The sequence below is a fragment of the Ictidomys tridecemlineatus genome, chromosome 5 (assembly GCF_052094955.1).
Source record: "Ictidomys tridecemlineatus isolate mIctTri1 chromosome 5, mIctTri1.hap1, whole genome shotgun sequence".
In the NCBI taxonomy this organism is placed as follows: domain Eukaryota; kingdom Metazoa; phylum Chordata; class Mammalia; order Rodentia; family Sciuridae; genus Ictidomys; species Ictidomys tridecemlineatus.
The window spans coordinates 99,580,269-99,603,678 of NC_135481.1; the positions used below are offsets into that span (position 1 = coordinate 99,580,269).

The 23,410-nt window shown below is 37.4% G+C and overlaps 1 protein-coding gene across 4 annotated transcripts in view; it reads right to left on the bottom strand.

Moving 5' to 3' along the window:
* The window catches only part of Tmed8 (transmembrane p24 trafficking protein family member 8), a 47,425-nt gene that overhangs the window by 9,223 nt on the left and 14,792 nt on the right, over window positions 1-23,410 (bottom strand). Inside the window, exons 2-3 of one of the 4 annotated variants that reach the window (XM_078050600.1) lie at window positions 8,133-8,194; window positions 1,804-1,933 (exon numbers count right to left, since the gene is read on the bottom strand). In XM_078050600.1, coding sequence (XP_077906726.1) covers window positions 1,804-1,926 — 123 coding nt within the window. In that variant the 5' untranslated portion in view covers window positions 1,927-1,933; window positions 8,133-8,194. Of the gene's footprint in view, window positions 1-1,803; window positions 2,001-8,132; window positions 8,197-23,410 lie in introns of those variants that run through there. The other 3 variants (XM_078050597.1, XM_078050598.1, XM_078050599.1) reach the window with 3 other exon arrangements.

Consider the following 23,410-nt stretch of genomic DNA (forward strand, 5'->3'; position numbering starts at 1 on the left):
AAGTATGTGTAATTGAACCCAGGAGTCACACGTGCTAGGCAAGTGCTCTACCACTGAGTTATATCCCCAGTCCTTTTATTCTATGTTTTTATTTTGATACGGGGCCTTGAAAGGTTGCCCAGGCTAACCCAGAGCTTGCCATCCTCCTGCCTCAGCCTCCCAAGTAGCTGGGATAGACACCACACCATGCTAAATTCTACTTTAAAAGAAAAATGTTCCCTGGGTTAAAAATTCTTTCTTGTTCTTTCCTACCTTTTGCAATTTTACAGAAGTCTTTTTGCTCCATACCCTTTCACAATCCTTCCCCACAAACATCCTCTCAGCTTGCTCCTGCCTTTGGCATCCAGTGTTCTGGGCCATGCCTGGTCTCACCTTAGCCTGCATAGCACTTGTCTGTGGCTTCTCTCATGCCAGTGCTCCCATCATCTAGCTCAACTCCCACTCTGCCACACAGCCTCTGGCTACAAGATTTACTTCTACACTGAGGCTATGTCCCACTCAAGGGTTACTTCTATATGACTATCAGCCAGTTCAACAAAATGCTGCATAGAGAAACTGATTTCCAGTCTCAGTCTGTTCCCCCTCCCTCTCATTTTCACTCTCCCTCTCTTTTCTTCTTCCCTCCCTCTCCTTCATCTACACCTCAAGCTCTCACCCTCAACATTACTATGTTCTATAAACAATTTCATCTTAGAGCAGCCCCAGGATTTGCATTTGAAGAGTGCTCTTGCTGCCCGATACCTGACATGTATGGACGAATACAAACGGCACTTGATACCCAAAGCCCTCGATAACCCATACAGTAGCCTACTATCTCTCTATGCTGGGTTTCCCTTCAAATCACTCAGACTGTTTCATGGTATTATGCCTTATTTCCTTCTCCAGCTGGGACACACCTACTGAAATCTACACCTACTGCCCACTGGGGAAAGTGCAGCAGCAAGTCAGCAATACAGTTAGGAGGCTGGAATTGTATTTGTGAGAAACAAATAAATCAAGTTTATGGTACATCCAGGCTAGGTTTTCACAGTATCTGTTTTGGCAGAATAAGCAATCCAGTTATTATCTCCATTACTAGATGAAGTGAATCAGACTTTGACTAGTGTGCTAAAGGAATCCTTCCTTTTCCAAAAGGTTGAACAACAGATTTCATTTGCAACTCATTTAGCTGCATAGCCATAGCCTCAGTTTCCTCATTTGGTAAAGGGGGTCACAATGGTATCCATCTTGCAAGGCTGTTCTCAGAATAGTGTTATAGATAAAAAACTTATGTAAACTATAAAGCATTATACAAATGTTATTATAATGCTTGCTGTTTTTATTAAATAGTGATTGTTATTATAATATCTATGCTAATAATAATACATACAATCCCTACCATCCATATCTCTATGGCAAGAAGACCTCTGTGGCAAGAGGACCACTGCTTACCAACACCACTTTTATAGAATCTTTACCATAAATACTAAGTAAAACTTCCACAGAAAAGTGAAACTAAAATAGTCCAATGCTAAGGTCCTTCACATCAAGAGGATTTTAGAGAACACTGAACACTTAACATTTCTTCCAAAACTTCAGTTTTTGAAAAGGTACCTATTATATGTTAATACAATTAACAGGCCCTGTGGGAGATACAGATAATCATTCACAAAACAATTAAGAGTGAAATGCTATAAAGGGAACAAAGAGAGAATTCTGGAAGCAAGGTCACTATGGTTTCTAACTCCAACCCTTCCATTATGTATCTAAATTTTGGTGCCCCAAACTCCTCTGTATGAGAGCGAGTCAGAATATGCTCCCTACCTGGTTGCGGACGTGGGCCTGGTCTGCAGGCAGCAAATGCTGTTCCACCAAAGCTGGAGCCTTGGAGGGATTAGTTGCTCCCTGCAGATCTTCTGTGGCATCCTTACTCACTGGACATACCATCTGTGGCCTCCCAGAAGAAGAGAGCATGTCAATTCAAGGGCTCTTCAGAAAGGCACAACAGTCTTGGAGAAACTCTGGAATAAAACAGGGTTCAAAGGACACCCCACCTCCACTCTCTGCCTTTGCATTTAGGTCCATTGTCACTTCAGCTCCCCGCTGCCAGGGGCTGAACTGGCCCACAGTAAGGCATTGACCACAAGTGGACACATGGACTGACAAAGCTAGGTCCCAGGCTCTGAGAACCATAGAAAACAGCTCCGTCATCTGACATGGATTCCCAGTCTGATTTTCTTTGTTGGTGTTATTTCTATTATTTATTTTAACAGACAAATAAAAATTGTACATATTTATGTGTAAAATATTATACACACACACACACACACATAAACACTGTGGAATGATCAAATAAGGCTAATTAATACACCCATCACCTCACATATTTTTTGTGTGTGTGAGAACATTTAAAATCTATTAGCAATTTTTAAGTATAAAAAATTATTATTAACCATAGTCACCATAGTATGCAAAGATCTCCAGGACTTACTCCCCCATCTCACTGAAGTCTTGAACACTTTGACGAGCCCCTCCCCATTCTATCCTATGCCCTGACCTGTGCATAACCACCATCCTATTCTCCGCTTTCATGAGTCTGACTATTCCTCACTCTGGGACGTACTCCACATGATTTCAACAGATAGACTCTGAGTTTGGTTCTATACAGTCACCAGAAGGAAGCAAGGGGTGGGAGGCCTGCCTAAGTCAGAGGCTGATGAACAGCAGTGCCAGATGATCTGCAAGGCCGTCCCTCTCCACAGTTACCTCAGGGGCAAAGTCTTTCAGCAGCTCCATTTCATACCCAGGATATCCCAGTTCACTGCCAGAGGCAATTGTTTTTTTGTTTTTTGGTTTTTTTTGCTGGGGATCAAACCCAGTGCCTCCTGCATAACCAGCCAACTACTCTCCCACGAAGCCGCTTCCCAGTCTTTCCTTTTAAGCCCAATAATCAACTATCCTAATGACTGAAAACACAGCTATGTGAATAATTGATTTTGAAGAGGCAAAGGAATGATTCATGTATCCCTCCATTTCTCTGGCTTCAGAGAGACTAGAAAATGAATTAAGTATCAGGGCTGGAGCACAATACCCCAGGTCTTTTGAAAATCTGTTGCCAATAAAAAGTGACATGGCAGGTTGGGGTGTGACTCAGTGGTAGAGTACTCGCCTAGCATGCATGAAGCACTAGGTTCAATCCTCAGCACCACATAAAAATAAAATAAAGATATTGTGTCCACCTAAAACTAAAATATAAATTTTTTTCAAACTGACATGGCTTTTTAGAGCAACAGTTATTAAGGATAGTTTGGGGATTCCTGCGGTCCTTAGGACCCTTCAGGGAGTCTGTAAAATCAAATACAACTAAAATCTGTGTTTTCATACTAATAATAAAATATTATTTCCTTTTAACTCTTACTGTCAAGAGTGGGCAGTGGGATTTTCCAGAGACATCTGACATTGCAACTTGAAGCAGAGATGAGAATCTAATTGGGCTTTTATTAAATCCAGGCATTAAAGAGATTTATAATGTCTACATTACTGTTACTTTGGGAATTAGCTGCTTTTCTTTTAAGATGTGTTATTTAAACTAATACATATAAAGTTAAAAACTTTGTTGTTTTTAAGTGAATGAATAATTATTTTCTAATTTTTCATTTTAATTTCTAATATAGTAAATATTGATAGATAAAACTTGTCAGGTCGATGAAGGTGAATTAGGAACAAAGCACCAGGCAGCCTGCAGGTGAAAGAAACACCCATCAGGCACTGAGGGAACCGCAGTCTCCTGGCCAACCCTGGATCTCGGCCAGTTCTCCCCACCAACTCCAGTGGGACAAGGGACTCTAAGAGCCCCTTTTCCTGTCCCAAGCCCTCCCTTCCTGCCCTAAGCCCCATCAAATTCCAGTCCTGTGGATCCCCTAAGCGGTTTCTCCGCAGACCCTCTTATCCGCTCTGTGGGTCTGACAGAGTTCCGCCCAGGAGTAGGATCTCAATAAATCCTCATAAGAGGCTTTTTAAATCTGCCTCCTTTTGGTCACCACCATGGCCTGACCTTACAAAACTCGCATAAAAAAAAAAGTTCTTTGGGATCCACAATAATATTTTAAAGTGTAAATATTTGATGCCCTATTTTAGGGCAACATTTCTTTATTTCTACTTTTCTCCTTTGTTAATGTAAACAAGAAAAGTAATTCTTAGTTTATAAATTTATAAATTATCTCTTCTTCAGATAAACAGAGCCATCTTTAGGATTATCCAAGGCCTTCCACCTATATCAAAGCAATCAAGAGAATCAGGCTTGCTTGAGTGATCCAGTGAAAGTTTTAAATTGGTCTGTGAGTTTATTTTAATACTTTTTAAAATACTTTTAATTAAACCCAGTAAACTTTTAGTCTGTTTCTGCTTCTTCTGTCCCCTCTTCTAGAAGGCAAGCCTAATGTCAGGGTCTGGGCCTCCTTCCTTCTGAATGCACAGCATGTAAAAGCAAGCCCCGCCCACGAGCACACTCACCTCATCTCCTAGAATCCCTAGTTTGTAGAAGGTTACTCCAGCCACTGCGGCCTCTGAATCTTTGATGCTCCTCAGTCACATCCAACACTCTCTTACTCCTCTCCACTCCTGCTGTATCCTCTGCCTGCAGTAGTCTTCCTCTAGCTCACTTATGGCTGCCTTCTTCCTTCAGCTTTCTGCACCACTATTCCATTCCATGAGGTTCCCTAGATATAGGGTGTGAAATGGCTCTTCCTTCCCTGACCCTTTCACTCTTCATACCCTTACCCTGATTCATGTTTCTTCACTTAGTACTGCCTGACATACTATGTAACATATTTTATTGATTGCAAGATACACATTAGTTTATTGTGTAAATATTTTGTTAATATTTATTTTTTAGTTGTAGTTGGACACAATATCTTTATTTTATTTATTTATTTTTATCTAGTGCTGAGGATCGAACCCAGGGCCTTGCACGTGCTAGGCGAGCACTCTACAGCTAAGCCACAACCCCATCCCTCAGTTTTTGGGTTTTAACAGAACTGAAATATAGAATCTCTTAAAAACTGATGATGTCTTAAAAGTGCCATAGGTCTAGACTAACACTGAGTTCTCCCACAGGAGGGCTGTGTGTGCTTCTCCCAGTGCAGGGACCTTACCAGCCTGAGACACCCTGAAATTAAGTTCTGTTTAAGGATTTTGTTTTTACCATATGAGCACAGTGAATTAGACAACAAACTGATGACTATGATTTGTGGTTCATATTCTCAGGGAAGGTATTTTTCCTCCCCTTAAACAGTGCCAAGTTTAAGACATTCATATTTTCTTGCTGAGCTTTTCTTGTCTCTATCTTTTAATTGAAGATGCAGGCTATTGGTATCCCTATTAGACTCTCTTTCTTGGTGGTACATCAGATAACAGCACATCTTACAGGTGAGATGGTACATCAGATAACAGCACATCTTACAGGTGAGATGACAACTCAGATTCTATGAAGCAGGCTACATATTTGTTTTCTGTCTGTCTCCCCCACTACAGTATAAGATCTGTGAGACCAGTGACTTGGACTGTTTTATTCATTTGTAGTACCTTCAATACCAGGTATATAGTAGATGCTCAACAAATATTTAGTGAATGAATAAATAGTACACAACCCAAAATATTTGTTGAATTAATAAATGAATATGCTAGCTGGGCACATTGGTGCATGCCTGTAATCCCCATGGCAGGAGGTGGCTGACGCTGAGGCAGGAGAATTGCTGAGGTCAAAGCCAGCCTCAGCAACTCAGTGAGGCCCTAAGCAACTCGTTGAGATCCTGTCTATAAAACACAAAAAACGAGCTGGGGATGTGGCTCAATGATTGAGTGCCGGTGGGTACAATCCTTGGTACGAAAAAAAATTTTTTAAAAATTAATTAATATGCTAATTTTAACTTGGGAACAAAAAAGGAATTCTGGATCATATTACCATTTATAATATGGGATGGGGGGACTACACGAGTCAATCTGAATAATTTCCTTGATCTTTTTTTTTTATTTTTAATATTTATTTTTCAGGTTTCGGGACTACACGAGTCAATCTGAATCATTTCCTTGATCTTTTTTTTTAAATTTTTAATATTTATTTTTCAGTTTTTGGCAGACACAACATCTTTGTTTGTATGTGGTGCTGGGGATCAAACCCGGGTCACACACATGCCAGGCGAGCTCGCTACCGCTTGAGCCATATCCCCAGCCCCATTTCCTTGATCTTACTGTGGCATCTAAAATTGAGTGTCAGGCTGGGGGTACAGCTCAATGGTAGAGGGCTTGCTAGCATGTGCAAGGCCCTATGTTCAATTCCCAGGATCTCAAAAATAAAATAAAACCAAGTCTTTGCCTTTGAATGTGTTATTTTGAACACATGGTTCTACTTATAAATTTTTTTAAAACTGGACATGCAACAGCCACATAAATTTATGTTCACATTAGCATTTTATGTCCTGGAGGATTACTGAAGGGTATTTTGGGAAAGAAAAATTGCAAATCACTTGATGGTGGTGATAAGTCACGTAGAGGAAAAATCTCCAAGTTAATTTAAGCTTTTTGGTTTGTGCTGAACTGGAACAGGGAGGACAGCCCAAAGGGTGGGGAGAGCCTGGCCAGCCTCACTAAAATGACAGAGAGTTTTGTTGCTTCCATTTCCTGTAGACACAAAATACAAGCACTAAGCTTCCAGCATCAGACTTGCTGGATTTTTTTCTTGACTCCCAAGATTTTAAATTAAATTTCCTTTGGTCTAAGAATGTTCTGTTTCTACTTCAAAAAAATATATTTATTTTTAGGAGGATAAAACCATTCTGTGCCAAAATCTACCTCCAAAGAGCCTTCAAATCAACATATGCAAAAAAGGAACAGAGGCAGGAAGATAGAAAGGAGTGGGGGGGGGGCTTGATGAGAATGTGAACTGTCTCACATAACCAAAGCCTTGAGGAAGGTTGTTATATACAATAATTTAGCAGCTCTAAGCACAAAACTCAAAACCTCTATTCCTGGGACTGGGATTGTGGCTCAGTGATAGAGCACTCGCCTCGCACATGTGAAGCACTGGGTTCAATCCTCAGCACCACATAAAAATAAATAAACAAAATAAAGGTATTGTCCATCTATAACTAAAAAGAAAAAAATATATATATATACATATATAAAACCCTCTATTCCTGGTATGAGAATAAGCTATAGTTATGGAAACTTGGGCAAATTATTGAACTCACTGTTTCACTTCTTCATCTTAAAAAAAAAAGTAGGTATTTATTTCATTAGGGTTGAAGATTAAATGAGATAACACACTTTAACACCTGGTATAATATTTAGCAAATAGGAATATTTGATATTTTGATATTATCATTACTATTATTATCATTATTACAGATAAATGTTTAATAAAGTATGAGTATTATTATCACCAACTATATTATAATATTAATCAAATTATTTCATACACAAAAAAAGAAAAAACTTATAAATATAACTCAAAAAGTTAAGAGATTTTTAAAATGCCTTTTGTGTGGGGCATGGACACCACAGATTTTAAATAACATACCATGAAACTATCAATTGGACTACAATATCTATTAGCTCTGTGTTCATCAATTATTAGAGTCACTAATTACTCCATTCATGTTTGGTTTTCTCTCATTCTAGACTTCAGAATTCTGCTATACACTCTGATATCAGTGATGGTGGGTAAATGTGATGGACAGGGAAGGAAATTATAACCTACAGTAACCTAGAGGTTATCATAATGGTTTAATTTGAAAATTACATGACAAAAAAATCGCCTTTAATTGTCTGTGTACACATACACATAGTTTAGGTTAAAAAAAAAATACATTCTCTCACAAGTCCACCTGGAGTCTATTTCAAGTGTTTTCACACTTGAATAAAATCTTCAGGAGCAGATTAACAACATGACACTAGATTATTTGTTGGTTTTATTCTATGAGAGTAAAAGAAAAATTTATAATAGATCTGACATTGTCCCCAGGCCCATTTAAGGCTGATTAATTACTTGTCATCCCTCTTAAACTGCTGTCTGCTTCTTTCACCAATTCACCAATTTATTCTCAGAAGATAAAACTTCTGAATGCACTTTATCCAAAACAGTTTTTTTTCCCTACCTGTGGCGCGAGGGATAGGGTGCTAGATCAGAGATGGCCTTGGTGATTTCTAGATCTTCATTCTCTAGAAAATAATGGAAACAAAGAATCAATATCTGAAAGGGAACCCAATTATAATTATCTGTAACTTAAAAAAAAATACTAGCAGTTTCAACCAAAAATATTTTGGGCATAAACTTTATATTCTCAGAGTCCCAGAACAAAAATGACTCAAGACATCACATCAAAGTATTCTCAAACCATCAAAACTCATTCATAAAAAAAGATAAGTCATTTTGCAAAACAAGTCCTCACAAAATCAATCCTAATTCAAGAATCATAATTCTCATAAAGTAGGCAGAACACAGAAGGCAGACTGGAATGTACAATGAAATGAACTGAATTCAGTGTCAAATTACAGAGTGTCACTTCTACATTCAATAAGCTCAGGTTACTGTATCCAATGTCAAGTAAAGGACTTTTGTGATTTAATTCATTTATTCATTACCCATGATTTCTTGAATGAGTAGGTACCCTCAATAAATATACAAGTGAGGGCTAGGGATATAGCTCAGTTGGTAGCATGCTTGTCTCATATACACAAGATCCTGGGTTCAAACCTCAGCATCATTAAAAAAAAAAAAAAGAAAGAAAGATAAGTGAAATGCATAATGAAGGTCATGCTCCCAAGCTCTGGACAAGCTTGGTGTTACTGTTGCCATCTTGCAGGTAAGAAAACTAAGGGGGAGAGACTGTGCTCTTAAACATCAGGTGTTACTTAGTTTTGTGGTTTACTTGTTCAGCCTTTCCCTGTACACTCAGATAAAATCTGGTTTTCTACATTTAGATAGCCATTAGTTCAGTGCCCTCTGGTCAAGACAGAAAGAAACTGAAGCCCCAAGTCCACTTTCTAATACAAAAATGAAATGTTTTTGATTTGGGTGGTACGGGGGATCAAACCAGGGACATTATGCCACTGAACTATATCCCTAGCATTTTTTTTTTTTTTTGAGACACAGTCTCACTAAGTTGTCCAGGCTGGCCTTGAACTTGCAACCTTCCTGCCTCAGCCTCCTGATTACAGGATTACAGGTGTGTGCTACTGTGCCCAATTAAAATAAAACTTAATGAGGTAAACCTCAAACACTGAGAATGTCATAAAAGTGAAAATGACAGGCAAATACTTGTGATCCAACCTTAATCTAGTTTCTATTTCTTGTATACAAATAGCCCTATATTTCTTTCTTGTCGATTTATAGTCTCGAGGGTAGAAACATCTTGAGCTCAGGCTACCCATTTTCCTCTCAACAAAAGAACTGAGTCTAAGATGCTTGTCAGCTATTCCCCAGTTTCTGCCACTCTGTGAACAGACCCAATTCCCTGAGGGATAATGAGAATAGAAAGTTCTTCCCTATGCTGACTTAAGTGAAAACTGCTTCCTAATAAATTTACTCTGCAATCACTCCTCCCCACAACACCCTTTCAAAATATTTGTAGTCTGCCGTCACACTTCCCATAGGTTGCTTTTACCGGGGCTGGCCATCTCCACATCACAAGGCCTCTACTATGCAGGTCCTGTTTCATTGCTCCACTTCATTTGTTCCACTCAAAGTAAGGGGCTAAAACAAACAGCCATTTCAGATGTGCTCTAACCCATGCAGGGTACACCAGCAATAACCTCTTACTAAGGACACAATATTTTTTGGTATAACACCCCATCCAAGCACTAGATTTTTTTAACTGCTAATTTACTCTGTTGGCCTAAATAAGTCAATCAAAGTTTCAGGGTTTCTAAAATCAACTTTTTCAAGCCCACTCCAACTTATGTTCTATTTTTGAGATACACTTTTGGAAAATAACTAACTTATTAACTTATTTTCAGAACTTTATATACCCATCTTATTTATTTCAAATTAAATTTTTGAAATTATGCCCATAATGCTTTGCTCATTGTATAACAAATTAAATATTGATTAAAAAAATTTTGCATCTGCCCTTCCAAACTTTGCCCTTTAAAAAACTTTTTAAATATACAAGTAATCCAAAATTCACAATAGAAAAATCAGGAAATACTGATAAACAAAATAGCCACAGAAACACCAATAACCATAACTCCACTAACCAAAGATAGCTACTATTAACAATTTGATGTATATCCTTTCAAAAATTTATTTACATATTTATACATATAAGCACATAGGTAACAGCTGGCATTATGTATGTATATGTGTGTGTGTGGGGGGGGTATATATATATATATATATATATATATATATATATATAGAGAGAGAGAGAGAGAGAGAGAGAGACATTTTTCATGAAAAATTTTCAGGGACAGTAAAAAATAAAGGCTATCTCATCGTTTTAAACAGCTGCATCTTCCACCTACTAGTTTTGGCAATCAATCATGATCATTGTCTAAAACTGATAGATAATTTCATTAGAATCTGGAAAACTGTTTTTTCAATTCTAGAAAGCACTTATTTATTGTAATTCTTATATTAAAAAATAAACTTCTCCTCATCAACTATTTGGCTGTTATAAAATACTCATAAAAGAAAAGTAGGATGAAGAATTGATTCTAGGAGCCAGGCACAGTGGTAAATGCCTATAATCCCAACAGCTCAGGAGGCTGAGGCAGGATGATGGCAAGTTTGAGGCCAGCCTCAGCAACTTAGCAAGGCCCTAAGCAACTCAGTGACAGACCCTGTCTTAGAATTGAAAATAAATAAATAATAAGGGTTGGGGGTGTAGCTCAATGGGAGAATGCTTGCCTCACTTTGTGAGGCACTGGGTTTGATCCTCAGCACCACATAAAAATAAATAAATACAGCTAAATTGTGTGTGTGTGTGTGTGTGTGTGTGTATACATCTTCAATCACATGTATGTGTATGTATATATATACATACACACACATATATATATATATATACACACACACATATACATACATATGACTGAAGATGTAGCCCAGTGGTAAAGCACCTCTGGGTTCAATCTCTAGTACCAAAAAGAGAAAAAAAAAAGAAAGAAAAAAAGAATTGATTCTACACCAACTATCAAAATACTGAGTTAGATTCATAGGTGAAGAATGATTTTTTTTTAAAGTGCCATTAGAAACGTGGATTTTAACATATTTTATGTGTTTCAAGATTTCCTAGCTTTGCCTATGGGAGCTCCTTAAAATTGGCTCTTATGTCCCTTTAACATGACTCAAGTAGTCTTGCTTAAAGCACAAGTTCCAGGCTCCTCTTATAAACGCCGTGCCCCAAAGCTGGAATCAATCATTTCTCATGTGTCCTACTTTTGTTCATGTGACTCAGCATTTAGAAACTCCACCCTCATGCTGGGGATATAGCTCAATTGGTAGAGTATTTGCCTCCCACAAGGCCCTGGGTTCAATCCCCAGCACCACAAGAAGGAAAAAAGAAAAAGAAAATCTACACTCATAAATGGCTAGATGCCATTATCGGGGGAATGGATTAATTATCCTGGGGATGGGTTAGTTATCATGGGAGTGGGTTTCTGATAAAAGGATAAGTTCAGTCACCTTCCCCATCGCTTATGTGTTCACTTCAGTTTCCTGCCTTGAGATGACACAGCAAAAAGACTCTCACAAGAAATGACTTTGAATTTCCCAGCTTCCAGAAGTGTTTAAACTCTTTTGTTCTTTATAAATTACCCAGTCTCATATATTGTTATTGTTAGACCAGGACGAAAGAAAAGACCACTGACTCCAATTAAAATCAAATTAAAACAAGCTTATTATTTTGACCAGCCGGGCTGCCTCTCCCAACAAAAACCTCGGGAACAAGACAGCCCAGCATCTTTCTTGCAGCCCAGCTTTATAGCCCAGAAAGTTAAACAAAGGAGGGTTACAGATAACAAAACTTTGATGAGCATAACACAAATGGTAGTTTACATTTTTGCTGGCCCCGGCATCAGAATTTATGAAGGTCATTAGAGCCTCAGTTCTAATAGAGAAACCTTTAATTATATTACTCAGGGATGGATAATCATAATAGCAAACACCAAGCTTACCTGTGTAGGTTAGTAATATCTGTAGGCCTTAAACAAAACTTCTGTCTCTGGCAGCTCCTCTTGATAGTCTCTTTTTATAGTTATCAGGCAATTCTGTCTGAGAATCCTTCTTTGTAGCCTCCAGTCTTACTTATTTTGGGAGGCTAACATAAGGTGTATACCTTAAATAATAATAATAGTAATAATAATAATAATAATTTTAAATGTCCTGGAATGGCTGTGTTTTGGTTTTAACTGTCTTTGCTAATTGTTTAAGATGAAGCAGTAAAACTGACTTTTGTTTCTATCTATTGTTAACAGTCAGCTGAGTTTTTATGGGAGTCATTCCTGGGGAAACTTGAGAGCAGCTTCTCAGTTCTGCTAGTGCCATTTGTGCTAGGATGGGTCCAGGTCTTGCTTGACCATGTGGCTTTCCTTGGAAGCCTCAGGGATGTCTCCCTCTCCAATGACCCTCCTCTTTATAACAAATGCACTGATTGGCTTTCTGTTCTCCAGTGGTCTCATTAATCTCCCTGATCGGGAGGTTATGTGGCCCAGAGTTGCAAAGCTCTTTAGAGAAGTCCCCTGTTCCCTGGATTCAGATTGACTCAGAGGGCAAGAGCCAAATATTGCTTTTCTTGGCCCTTTTAATTTAACTTTAATTTTAAAACATAATCTTAAACATCCAGAAAATAAATTTTAACAGCCTTATATTAAGAGTACTGGGCTTTAATGTCTATAACTTTACAATTATTTATCTTTTTTATTTAATTGGGGTCTGTATTATCCTATCTATCTTGTAGGTGATGACTTATTATTTAAATTAACACAGGTTATGTTCTTAAGGGAGGTTTATTGCTTTGCTAACAAAGGAGAAACAGTTCTTAAAGCAACACCTTTGCAAAACACAGGGACTCTTTAGATCATTTATAAGGAAATTACAAAATAAAATTAACAAGAGTAAAACATATTTAGTTCGTGTAATAGGTATCCTGAATTTTGGCTGAGTTACATATTATATCCCCTGTTTGAGATCCTAGTAATCTTGACAGAAAAAAAAAAAACTTTTGAACATAACTTTATTTTTTTTAATATTTATTTTTTAGATTTCGGCGGACACACAATCTTTGTTTGTATGTGGTGCTAAACTGTGATCGAACTGGGCCGCACGCATGCCAGGTGAGCATGCTACCGTTTGAGCCACATACCCAGCCCTGAACATAACTTTAAATTTACTGAAATCTGGCCTACTGCTTTCATAGTCATTCTCACACATAGTAAGATGGGACACAGAGCCTATTCTCACGTAAGGCAGGGCTCTTCATAAATCTTAAGTGCTCTAGTTCTGAAGCTGATCTTTGCTTTTTAAACATCATTTTACAAAGCTTACATAAATTGTTGCTCAAGTTTACATGAATATTAGCTAACACAATATAATATCACATCTAAAACATGAATTAAAGAAAGGCTGAAAATTTTTAACCTTTTGTGGAAAGGTAGCAAAATACTTTGTGCTTTACAATATTAACCTTTACATAGATTAGGCTCTTGTTAACTTAAAAATACATTTAAATTGTTCTCCAATGTAAAAAGTAACATAAAACTTTACATATCTTATTGATAACAGGTAAATAAATCCCCAATATGTTTTTTTAAGCTTAAAATTACCATACAACTTTAGAAGGTTGATACAATGCTTTTTTAAAGCTTCTACCTTACAGACTTGTATACCTGGAATATATGAGCCCATTAATAGCATCACAATTACATTGATGTTTTAATATTAACCAAGTTTAGCTTTTAAAGAAATGACAGTACAATGCTCTAAAATAACAGTTCTTATTTAACCAGTTGTTTAATTTTTATGGTTGCTTGCTCTAGAAAAAAAGAAATAAAATTTAATAAACACAATGGTATGGGTAAACTTATGTTTTAAGAAGTTTTTTTTTTTAAGAGAGAGAGAATTTTAATATATTTTTTTTAGTTTTCGGTGGACACAACATCTTTGTTTGTATGTGGTGCTGAGGATCGAACCTGGGCCACACGCATGCCAGGCAAGCGCGCTACCACTTGAGCCACATCCCCAGCCCAAGAAATTTTTGTCTTTTTAACACATGACTTATTGTAAAAACAAACTTATACAGACCTTAGTAAATCAATCAGATATCTAACAAAAGTACTCATGAATGAGTAATCCCATATCAAATTTACTTTATTTATTTCAAAATATTAGACAAGAGTATTAAACAGCATAAGCCATTATTTTTCCTTGTTGAAGGAAAGTCCTAGAACCAAGGCATATTAGACATTTTATAGACATTAATATTTTATTAGTTTTTTTGACCACCTAGAAAAACTTATAAGCTTAAATTTAAAAACATTTATTTTTATCTGTTTACCCAATTTAAATTGAACCATTTAAATCACATGAATTAAAGATCTTTGGATCCAATTTTTAAAATTTTTTATGAGCGCTCCTTATATCTGTTTATTTGTATATCATATATAGGATATACGGACATATGTACAAATAGACATACAACACATAACACAAGTGTGCACACATAACACAGTAGTAAAGGCCTTGTGGCTTATTGCAGGTGAAATCTCCATTGCAATGTTTAAAAACTCCACAGTTGATCAAAGATAGAACTGATCAGAAAAACATTAATCTAGGTCTATAGGATCAAAATCATGAGCTCAAAAAAATACAGAATCTAAGAAAAAGCAAGAGTCCTAAAAAAATATGACCAGCCAGTAATTAGTAAATACCATACAATTTACTTTTTTTCCCCCCTTAGGCCTCAGATCAGTCTCCTATTGAGCTTGCAGGCTTCTTTCATTTGCATTTCAACATAAGTTCTGGCTGAGGTCTGGAAGGAGCAGAGAAAACTGCTATTCTGAGCAGACACCTCATGCCTAAGACATTTTAACCATAAGTCATAATTTTCAGGTTCAGATGTTGATGATACAAGTTCATGTTATGATACAAATTTAAGATACAATTCACAAAATTTTATACCTTTACATCCTGTTTTGTCAAAGGAAAAATTTTTCTACTCTAGAAAAACTTGCTCACACAAAACTGAAAATAGGAGCTCACTTGATAATATAAAAGCTACCATCAGAAGAAATCTCTTCAGGATCATTAAGCTACTTTCTTTGCTCTGAAGTTCCTAAAGAGAACCACACACTACCACCTATATCCAAAATTAAGCTTTAAAAATTTTTAAGACTGTTGCTATTCAACATCTTTTTTTTAAAAAACTTTTTTTTTTAAAGAGAGAGAGAGAGAATTTTTAATATTTATGTTCTAGTTATCGGTGGACACAACATCTTTGTCTGTATGTGGTGCTGAGGATGGAACCCGGGCCGCACGCATGCCAGGCGAGCACGCTACCACTTGAGCCACATCCCCAGCCCCTATTCAACATCTTAATAAGCCAGAACAACCCCCAATCCAACACTTTCCTTTTCCAGGTCCTACACACTGAAGGGAAGAGATACCGTACTATGATTTACTATCCTTGTCCAAATTAACACACTGGTATACACAGTGACATCTTCCCAGCTACCCAATTTAAAAATTGGTGAAAAAACCTGAATGATTGGGAGTTACTTGCCAACTTGGAAGTAGAGTTCTTTAGTTTTCCATCATAAGTATTTAAGTTCTCTGGCATGAATTATGTGAAATCATAAATTAAACAATCACCTAAACCCAACTTTTAACTGCAAGATAGTGCAATGCTTCAAAAACCCATTCAGATACCAGATTTTTACAATAAAACATCATCTTTTAGAGACACATTCAGCCAAGATCATTCCCAAGAAACAATCTACAATACAACACATTACTGCCCATGTCTTAAAGGGCCAGAAACAGATATAAACAAAGATTTAATAAAAAATTTAATTTAATAAAAAGAAATACAACAACAAACAGACAGAAAGGAGCTCCAAACTATGGCCGTCAGACAGGAACCTTTAAAACAGAGCAAATAAGAGAAAAAAAATCTCCCCAAGTTTCTAACTTCTATTTGACTCCTACACCAGTGGCACCATAGATGTCCCCACAAGTGGACCAGATGCTTTCACAGAGGGGCAATCTGAAATGTAAAATCAAGCAACTTTACTGAATTTAGTGTCCCCTTTTTCTTTTTTCTTTTTGTTTAAGTAGACAGAGGTGGCATAATCCTTACAGTGCAGGGAAGGAAGGTGGGAGTTCCCCGAAGCAAAAGGAGCTTCAGCAGCTGCTGGGAGTCCCTCAGTCCCTCCTTTTACTTACAGGATTAGCTCCTCTGGTTTGGTTCCACCCCAGGCATGCTCAAATATCTCCTAACTTTTCAGTAGCCAACTCTCAAAAAATTAACCTTACATATTCGGCATGCAGTTGTTTGGAGTGATAGACTTCCCCAAGAAGGGACTATCCTTTAGAGTCCCCCCTGAGGTGTCAAAATTTGTAACTGAAAGTTTGGTTCCTGACCTTGAAGCCAATTAACACAAATTTAATAATGAGGACAGGGTTTTGAGAAAAAGAAAAAAGGGAGGTTTATTGCTTTTCTAACAAAAGAGAAACACAGGGGACTCCGCCCCAAAGATTGTGACTCTCTTGATCTGGAGGGACAAGGGGTTTTAAAAGAGTTTCACTTGTTAATCTGGAAGATGCTCAGTTCTTAGAACCCTAGCAGGCATTTCCCTCTGCAGTGGGTGTGCTCCAGGCAGCCAACTAGGGATTTCTCTAATCCTGCTTAACATAGCAAGGATAAAATTTATCGAAGTTCCTTAAAACACAGTTCAAAGGGCTGTCAGGCTAACTTGCTTTATTACCTATTTTCATGTCCAATTTCCTTAAGTTTTTACTACAGAAGTCACACAAAAAAGGCAGAAAAAAAAATACAGAACACAGAACAAAATACAAGAAAACAGAAACCCGGTGCTGAAACTGAAAAACATAGGAACAATGCAACATCTTGCTAAAGCTCCTGGGGTAGGAGCATGTTCGTGCCCGTCGGCACCTCTCTACCCTTCCAGAGGAATTCCCTACAGAACAGTACAGAGGACAGAATGATATCTCATTACTATCCCGGACAGGAGTACATGCATGTGAGCCTCACCAGGCCACTTCTCTATCTTCAGAAGAGATCTCCCTTAACTGATTACCAGATATTATAAAGGCACCACTTACCTATGGAGGCCTCCTCCACCAGATGCTTGCTAATTGTATTAGGGTGGCAGTTCACTGCAGTACTCTGAGTACCGAAGGCTCACTCCGAGGCCTTGGAAAGTCTCAAGCGCACCCCTTAGAGTGGCTCTCAAGCTGGGAGCCCCAGAGTGAAGGCCAGCTTTAGAATTTCTAGCAGTCTGGTCTTGAGGTCTGGTCTGGCAGGGTCATCTCACTGGGGCCTTCAAAATGTTAGACCAGGATGCAAGAAAAGACCACTGACTCCAATTAAAATCAAATTAGAGCAAGCTTATTACTTCAGCCAGCCAGGCTGCCTCTCCCAACAAAAACTGTGGGAACAAGACAGCCCCACAGCTTTCTTACAGCCTAGCTTTATAGCCCATAAAGTTACACAAAGGGGGGTTACAGATAACAAAACTTTGACGAGTTTACATTTTTGCTGGCCCCGGCATCAGAATTTATGAAGGTCATTAGAGCCTCAGAGAGGGTCGTTATCTGGCCAGGGAAGGCCAAGATTTATGAGGCCTCACTAAAGTTTCAGAGGGAGCTGCTATCTGGTCAGAAAGAGCCAGGCATGGGTGAGTTCAAGGCACGAGCAGGCATTCCAAGCAAGTTCAGAATTTGCAGTAATTTATAGTAAAGCCAAAATTTCTTTTCATGGCTTTGTGGCGAGATGGCTCCCAATTTTAAGAAAAAATCAGGCTGGGTCTATCAGTTATAGCAAAACAAAACATACTTAATACACACACACACACACACACACACACACAAAATAATGCTGTTGGGCTGGGGCTGTAGCTCAGTGGTAGAGCACTTGTGTAGCATGTGTGAGGCACTGGGTTCCATTCTCAACACCATATATAAAAAATAAAATAAAGTCCATTGACAACTAAAAAATATTTTTAAAAATTAATAAATAAAAGAATGCTGTTTACAAGAGACTTGCTTTAAACATAAGAACACACATAGGCTGAAAGTGAAAGGATGAATAAAGATATCTCCATATAAATGGTAATCAAAAAAGAACACAGTTGGCTATATAATATCAGAAATAATAGGTTTCAAGTCAAAATTTGCAAGAAGGCTAGGATTGTGGCTCAGTGGTAGAGTGCTTCCCCAGCGTGTGTGACACTGGGTTTGATCCTGGCATCACATAAAAATGAACCAAATAAAGGTATTGTGTCAATCTACAACTAAAAAAATCTTTTAAAAAAATTGCCAAGAGACAAAAAAAGATCATTATTTAATGATAAAGGGGTCAATGTATCAAGAGGACATAGAAATTATAAATAAATTTGCATAAACACACACACACACACACACACACACATCAGAGCACCCAAAGGTATAAAGCAAATATCAATGGTCATGAAAGAAGAAATGGATAGCAATATAACAACAGTAGGAAGCTTCAATACATCACTTTCAACAATGGATGAATCAACCAGACAGAAAATAAATAAGGATACATTGCACTTGAACTACAATTCAGATCAAATGGACCTAATAAACACATATAGAACTTTCCATCTAAAAGCAGCAGTACAGGGCTGGGAGTGTTGCTCAGTGGTAGAGTGCTTGCCTATCACGTGTGTGACACTGGTTCGATCCTCAGCACCACATAAAAATAAATAAATAAAATAAAGGGATTGTGTGCATGTATAACTTAAAAAAATATTTTTTAAAAAAAGCAGCAGTATAAAAATTCTCTGATGCACATAGAACATTCTCCAAGATAGTTGACCCACAAAACAAATCTTCACAAACTTAAGACAGAAATCACATCAAGGATTGTTTCTGTCCTCAATGGCATGAAAATAGAAATTAATAATAGGAGAAATTTTGGAAAATGCACAAACATGTGGAAATTAAACACACTACTGAATTATAAATGATTCAGAGAAGAAATCACAAGGGAAATTTTAAAAATATCTTGAGACAAACAATAAAGGAAACACAACATACCAAAACCTATGGGGTGCAGGAAAGCAGTTGTAAGAGGAATTTATAGTAAAATATGTCTACATTTAAAAAGACAGACCTCCAGCCAGGCGAAGTGGCACACCTGTAATCCCAGAGGCTCCAGAGGCTGGGGCAGGAGGATTGCAAGTTCAAAGTCAACCACAGCAAAAGCAAGGCACTAAGAACTGAGACCCTATCTCTAAATAAAATATAAAACAGGGCTGGGGGTGGCTCAGTGATTGAGTGCCCAAGTTCAATCCCCAGTACCTCTCCCAACCCTGCAAAAAAAAAAGACCTTAAATAAATAACTAATGTTCCTTGCTATTTTTAAAACTGGAATGCTTGATTATGGGAGATTATGCCCCTACCCATAGACATTAGTATTATTTCCATTCTATTAATTTTACAAATTGTGTTACAATGTCTTGTGTATATTTTGTATTCCTGCCAGGGTGTCTTTGAAATATATTCCTCGAAGTGGAATTTTTGGACCAAATTCTTTTCCACAGGAATCATCCATCATTTTACATTCATAACAGCAATATACAAATGCCTGTTTCCCCACAACCTCCACAGAGTACGCTGTCAAACTTTTCAAAAATTGACAGAAATTGATAGGTGAGGAATGATATCTTAACTTTGTTTTTGTTTTGTTTAAGACAGGTTCTCTAAATATTACTCAGGCTGATCTCAAACTCCTAGGCTCAAGTGATCCTCTCCTGCCTCAGCCTCCTGAGTGGCCGGGACTATAGGTGCATGCCACCACACTCTATTTGAAATTCCTTGTCAAGGGAGGGGTCTACATATTAAGACTTTTATACACGTTGCCCAATTTCTCTCCAAATTTCACTTCTATTAGCAGTGAGTAAGTGTGACCATTTCCCACATTCTCATTAACACTAGGTAAATCATTTCTGTATAATTTTTGCCAATGAGATAGAACATGAGACATTACTATTTTAATTTGCAATCTGATAGTTCATATGGTCAAAACAAACTTTTATGTATTTAAAATCAGTTGTCTTTTTTTGTTAAAAAATGAATTCATTCCATACATAACATTTAACTTCCTTCATTCAACAATAATACTCATGCATTTGAAACAGACCATACAAAAAAATAGACAATAGAATCTCTCCTTTAGATATCACTCTATCAAATATTTTGGCAAAGCCTAAATGTACTGTACACACACAAACCACATCAAAAGGGGAAACATGAGTTAATGACCCTGCCTAAATTCAACAGAATTTTACTGGGCCTCTGTGTCAGACACTGTGTTCTATGCTTCAAATACAGAATTAAACTAGTCCCAATTATGATCTCAAATAACTCAGTCTAGTGAGAAGATAAACTCATAAACAAACCATTATAATATATGCATGGTATCCTTTAGAAAATTATGTGCTAGATATCACAGAAATAGATAATTAACTAACTTAGGACAGAAAGGTATCAAAGGAGGTTTAAGATGACAAATATACTGTCTTAAAGAATAGGTAGGACTTAGCCAAGTCCAGTGGAAAGCACATGGCAGGCACATTTTGGGCCCCTGCTATGTGTCTCAGACTAAGCAAAAGCAAGGAACACACACAAACATCATGGCAGTGGAGTATGGCTAGAAGTCATAGTGCTAGTGCAGATAGATGAGCAGAAATCCCATTAACTGAACTCAATTCTTAGTGAATTCCTAAAAAGTGACTGACTGAGTGCTAGGCATTAGAATACACTAACACAGACTCAGTTCAGGCCCTCATGAAGTTCTCAATCTAGCAGGGAAGGCTTGCAAAGACCCTTTATTCCACAGGTGATGGAGACTTTTAAGCCAGGAAATGACATAGCAAAATGTATATATTTTGGTACAATTCTGTGGCAGCCATAGGTAGGGTAGACTTTAACAGATCAGACAGAGGGCCTCTGCAGAAGTCCACATGAGAGACAGAGTGGACCTAACTAGTAATGATGGTTGTGACTAGAGAAGACATGATTTGAAAATAATCAGGCTGTCAAATTTCATTTTTTTATTTGTTCTAATTAGTTACACATGACTGTAGAATGCATTTTGACACATCATGCATAAATGGAGGATAACTTCTCATTCTTCTGGTTGTACATGATATAGCGTTACATCAGTGGTGTAATCATACACGAACACAGGGTAATAATATCCTACTATTATTCCTACTTCCAAATCCCCTCCCCTCTCTTCACTCACCTATTTCTAATCCAATGTACTTCTATTCTTCCATAGCACCCACCATTATTGTGAATTAACATCCACATATCAGAGAAAATATTCAGCCTTTGGTTCTTTGGAATTGTCTTACTCAGTTTTGTTTTTAATATGCCCATGCTGGCACTTAACTCCTTATTTTCCTTACTAAATGTTCAGAAACCAAAGGTAAGATAATTTAGAACCTTAATGAGAATATGTATCAAGTTTTGTGGTCTACATATTCTGTATAATACTCTCTTCCCCTTTGGGATAACTGGTACATGTGTCCATTTCTAGCCACTGACATCCCTCAAAGATGATACACAATTATATCACAGATTCTTTCAAAACTCCAGATACAATAATCATATGTCACCCTATTGCCTTTCAATAGTCAACCTTCTCTTCTTTGAGGAGCATAGATATCATAAAAAGTACACAGTGAAATTCAAAAGGGAAGATCTTCTCATCCCAGTACCCAGGGAACAGTCACATGATATAAAATATTCCCACCTGGAATTTGAAACAGAGTAGCATGAGGGAGAGACAGAATTCTAGTGACAGCCAGAGTCCTGACCAAATTGTTCTTGATGTTAGCCTCTACTCCTCTAGCCTTTAAGCAATTTGGTGAGTATTCTTTATCCTTCTAATAAACCTTTCTGCTTAAGGCAGCCAATATTATCTTCTATTGCTTGTAACAAAACTCTAACCAAACTTTCTGGATAGAATTGGTCTGGGTCCAACCAGACATGGTGGCACATGCCTGTAATCCCAACAGCTCAGGAGGCTGAGACAGGAGGATCATAAGTTCAAAGCCACCCTTAGCAATGGCAAGGTATTAAGCAATTCATTGAGACCCTGTCTCTAAATAAGATACAAAATAGGGCTGGGGATTTGGCTCAGTGGTTGCATGCCCCTGAGTTCAATCCCCAGTACCAAAAAAGAGAATTGGTCTGGGTCCAGAGATCTAAGAGTACTTTAGTGTCCTATCTTCATTCTGATTATTTTTATTATAAACATAACTTAGTGATCATGTATTATATGCTGTTTACTTTCTAAGCATTTTGTAAATGTCATCTTATTGAATATCCACAGATACTCACTCAATTACATTGCCTATAGTTAATACTACCATTTTTTTTATAGTTTAAGAAACTGAGGCCAGAAAAATTAAACAACTTGCCCCAGACAACCAGCAAATAGGAAGAGTATATGAACACAGGCAGTTTAAGTCCAAAGCCAGCACTTTTACTAACTACATTATACAATGATTCCTTGTAAATATAAAACATTTTTGTGGTAAAATATAACACTTGTACAGAAAATAACACAAAAGAATACAGCTCAACAAATTATCAGATATCTGCATATCCACCACCCATGCCAAGAAACACCATTGCTAGCACCGCAGAAGCCCACACATGACCTTCCCAATCAGTACTCAGCCCTGTCCTTCTTAAGGTAAGAATCACCCTAACAATGGGAACCATTTCCTTGTTTTTCATTATAGTTAAGTCGCCTAACTATGTATTTCAAACAGTATTACTTCATCTGCCTGCTTTCTGGACTCAATCAAAAGGGAAATGATACAGAAGGTTTCCTTTGGACCTGGCTTATTTCACTCAACTTTTAAGTTTGAAAGATTCATGCATACTGTCATAGGCAGGTTCATTCACTTTCATTGCTGAACAACATAATCTGTCAATCTATTGTTGATATGTGGGTTATTTTTAGTTTGGGGCTATTCTGAGTAATGCTGCTGTGAATATTTTTGTACATGTCTCTTGGTTACGATGCATGAATTTATATTGGGTATAAACACATGAGTAAAATGACTGTCACAAAAATTGGAATGTTTAAAAGTTTCACAGATAATGCCAAACTATTTTCTAAAGAGGATACATCAAATGAATACTCCC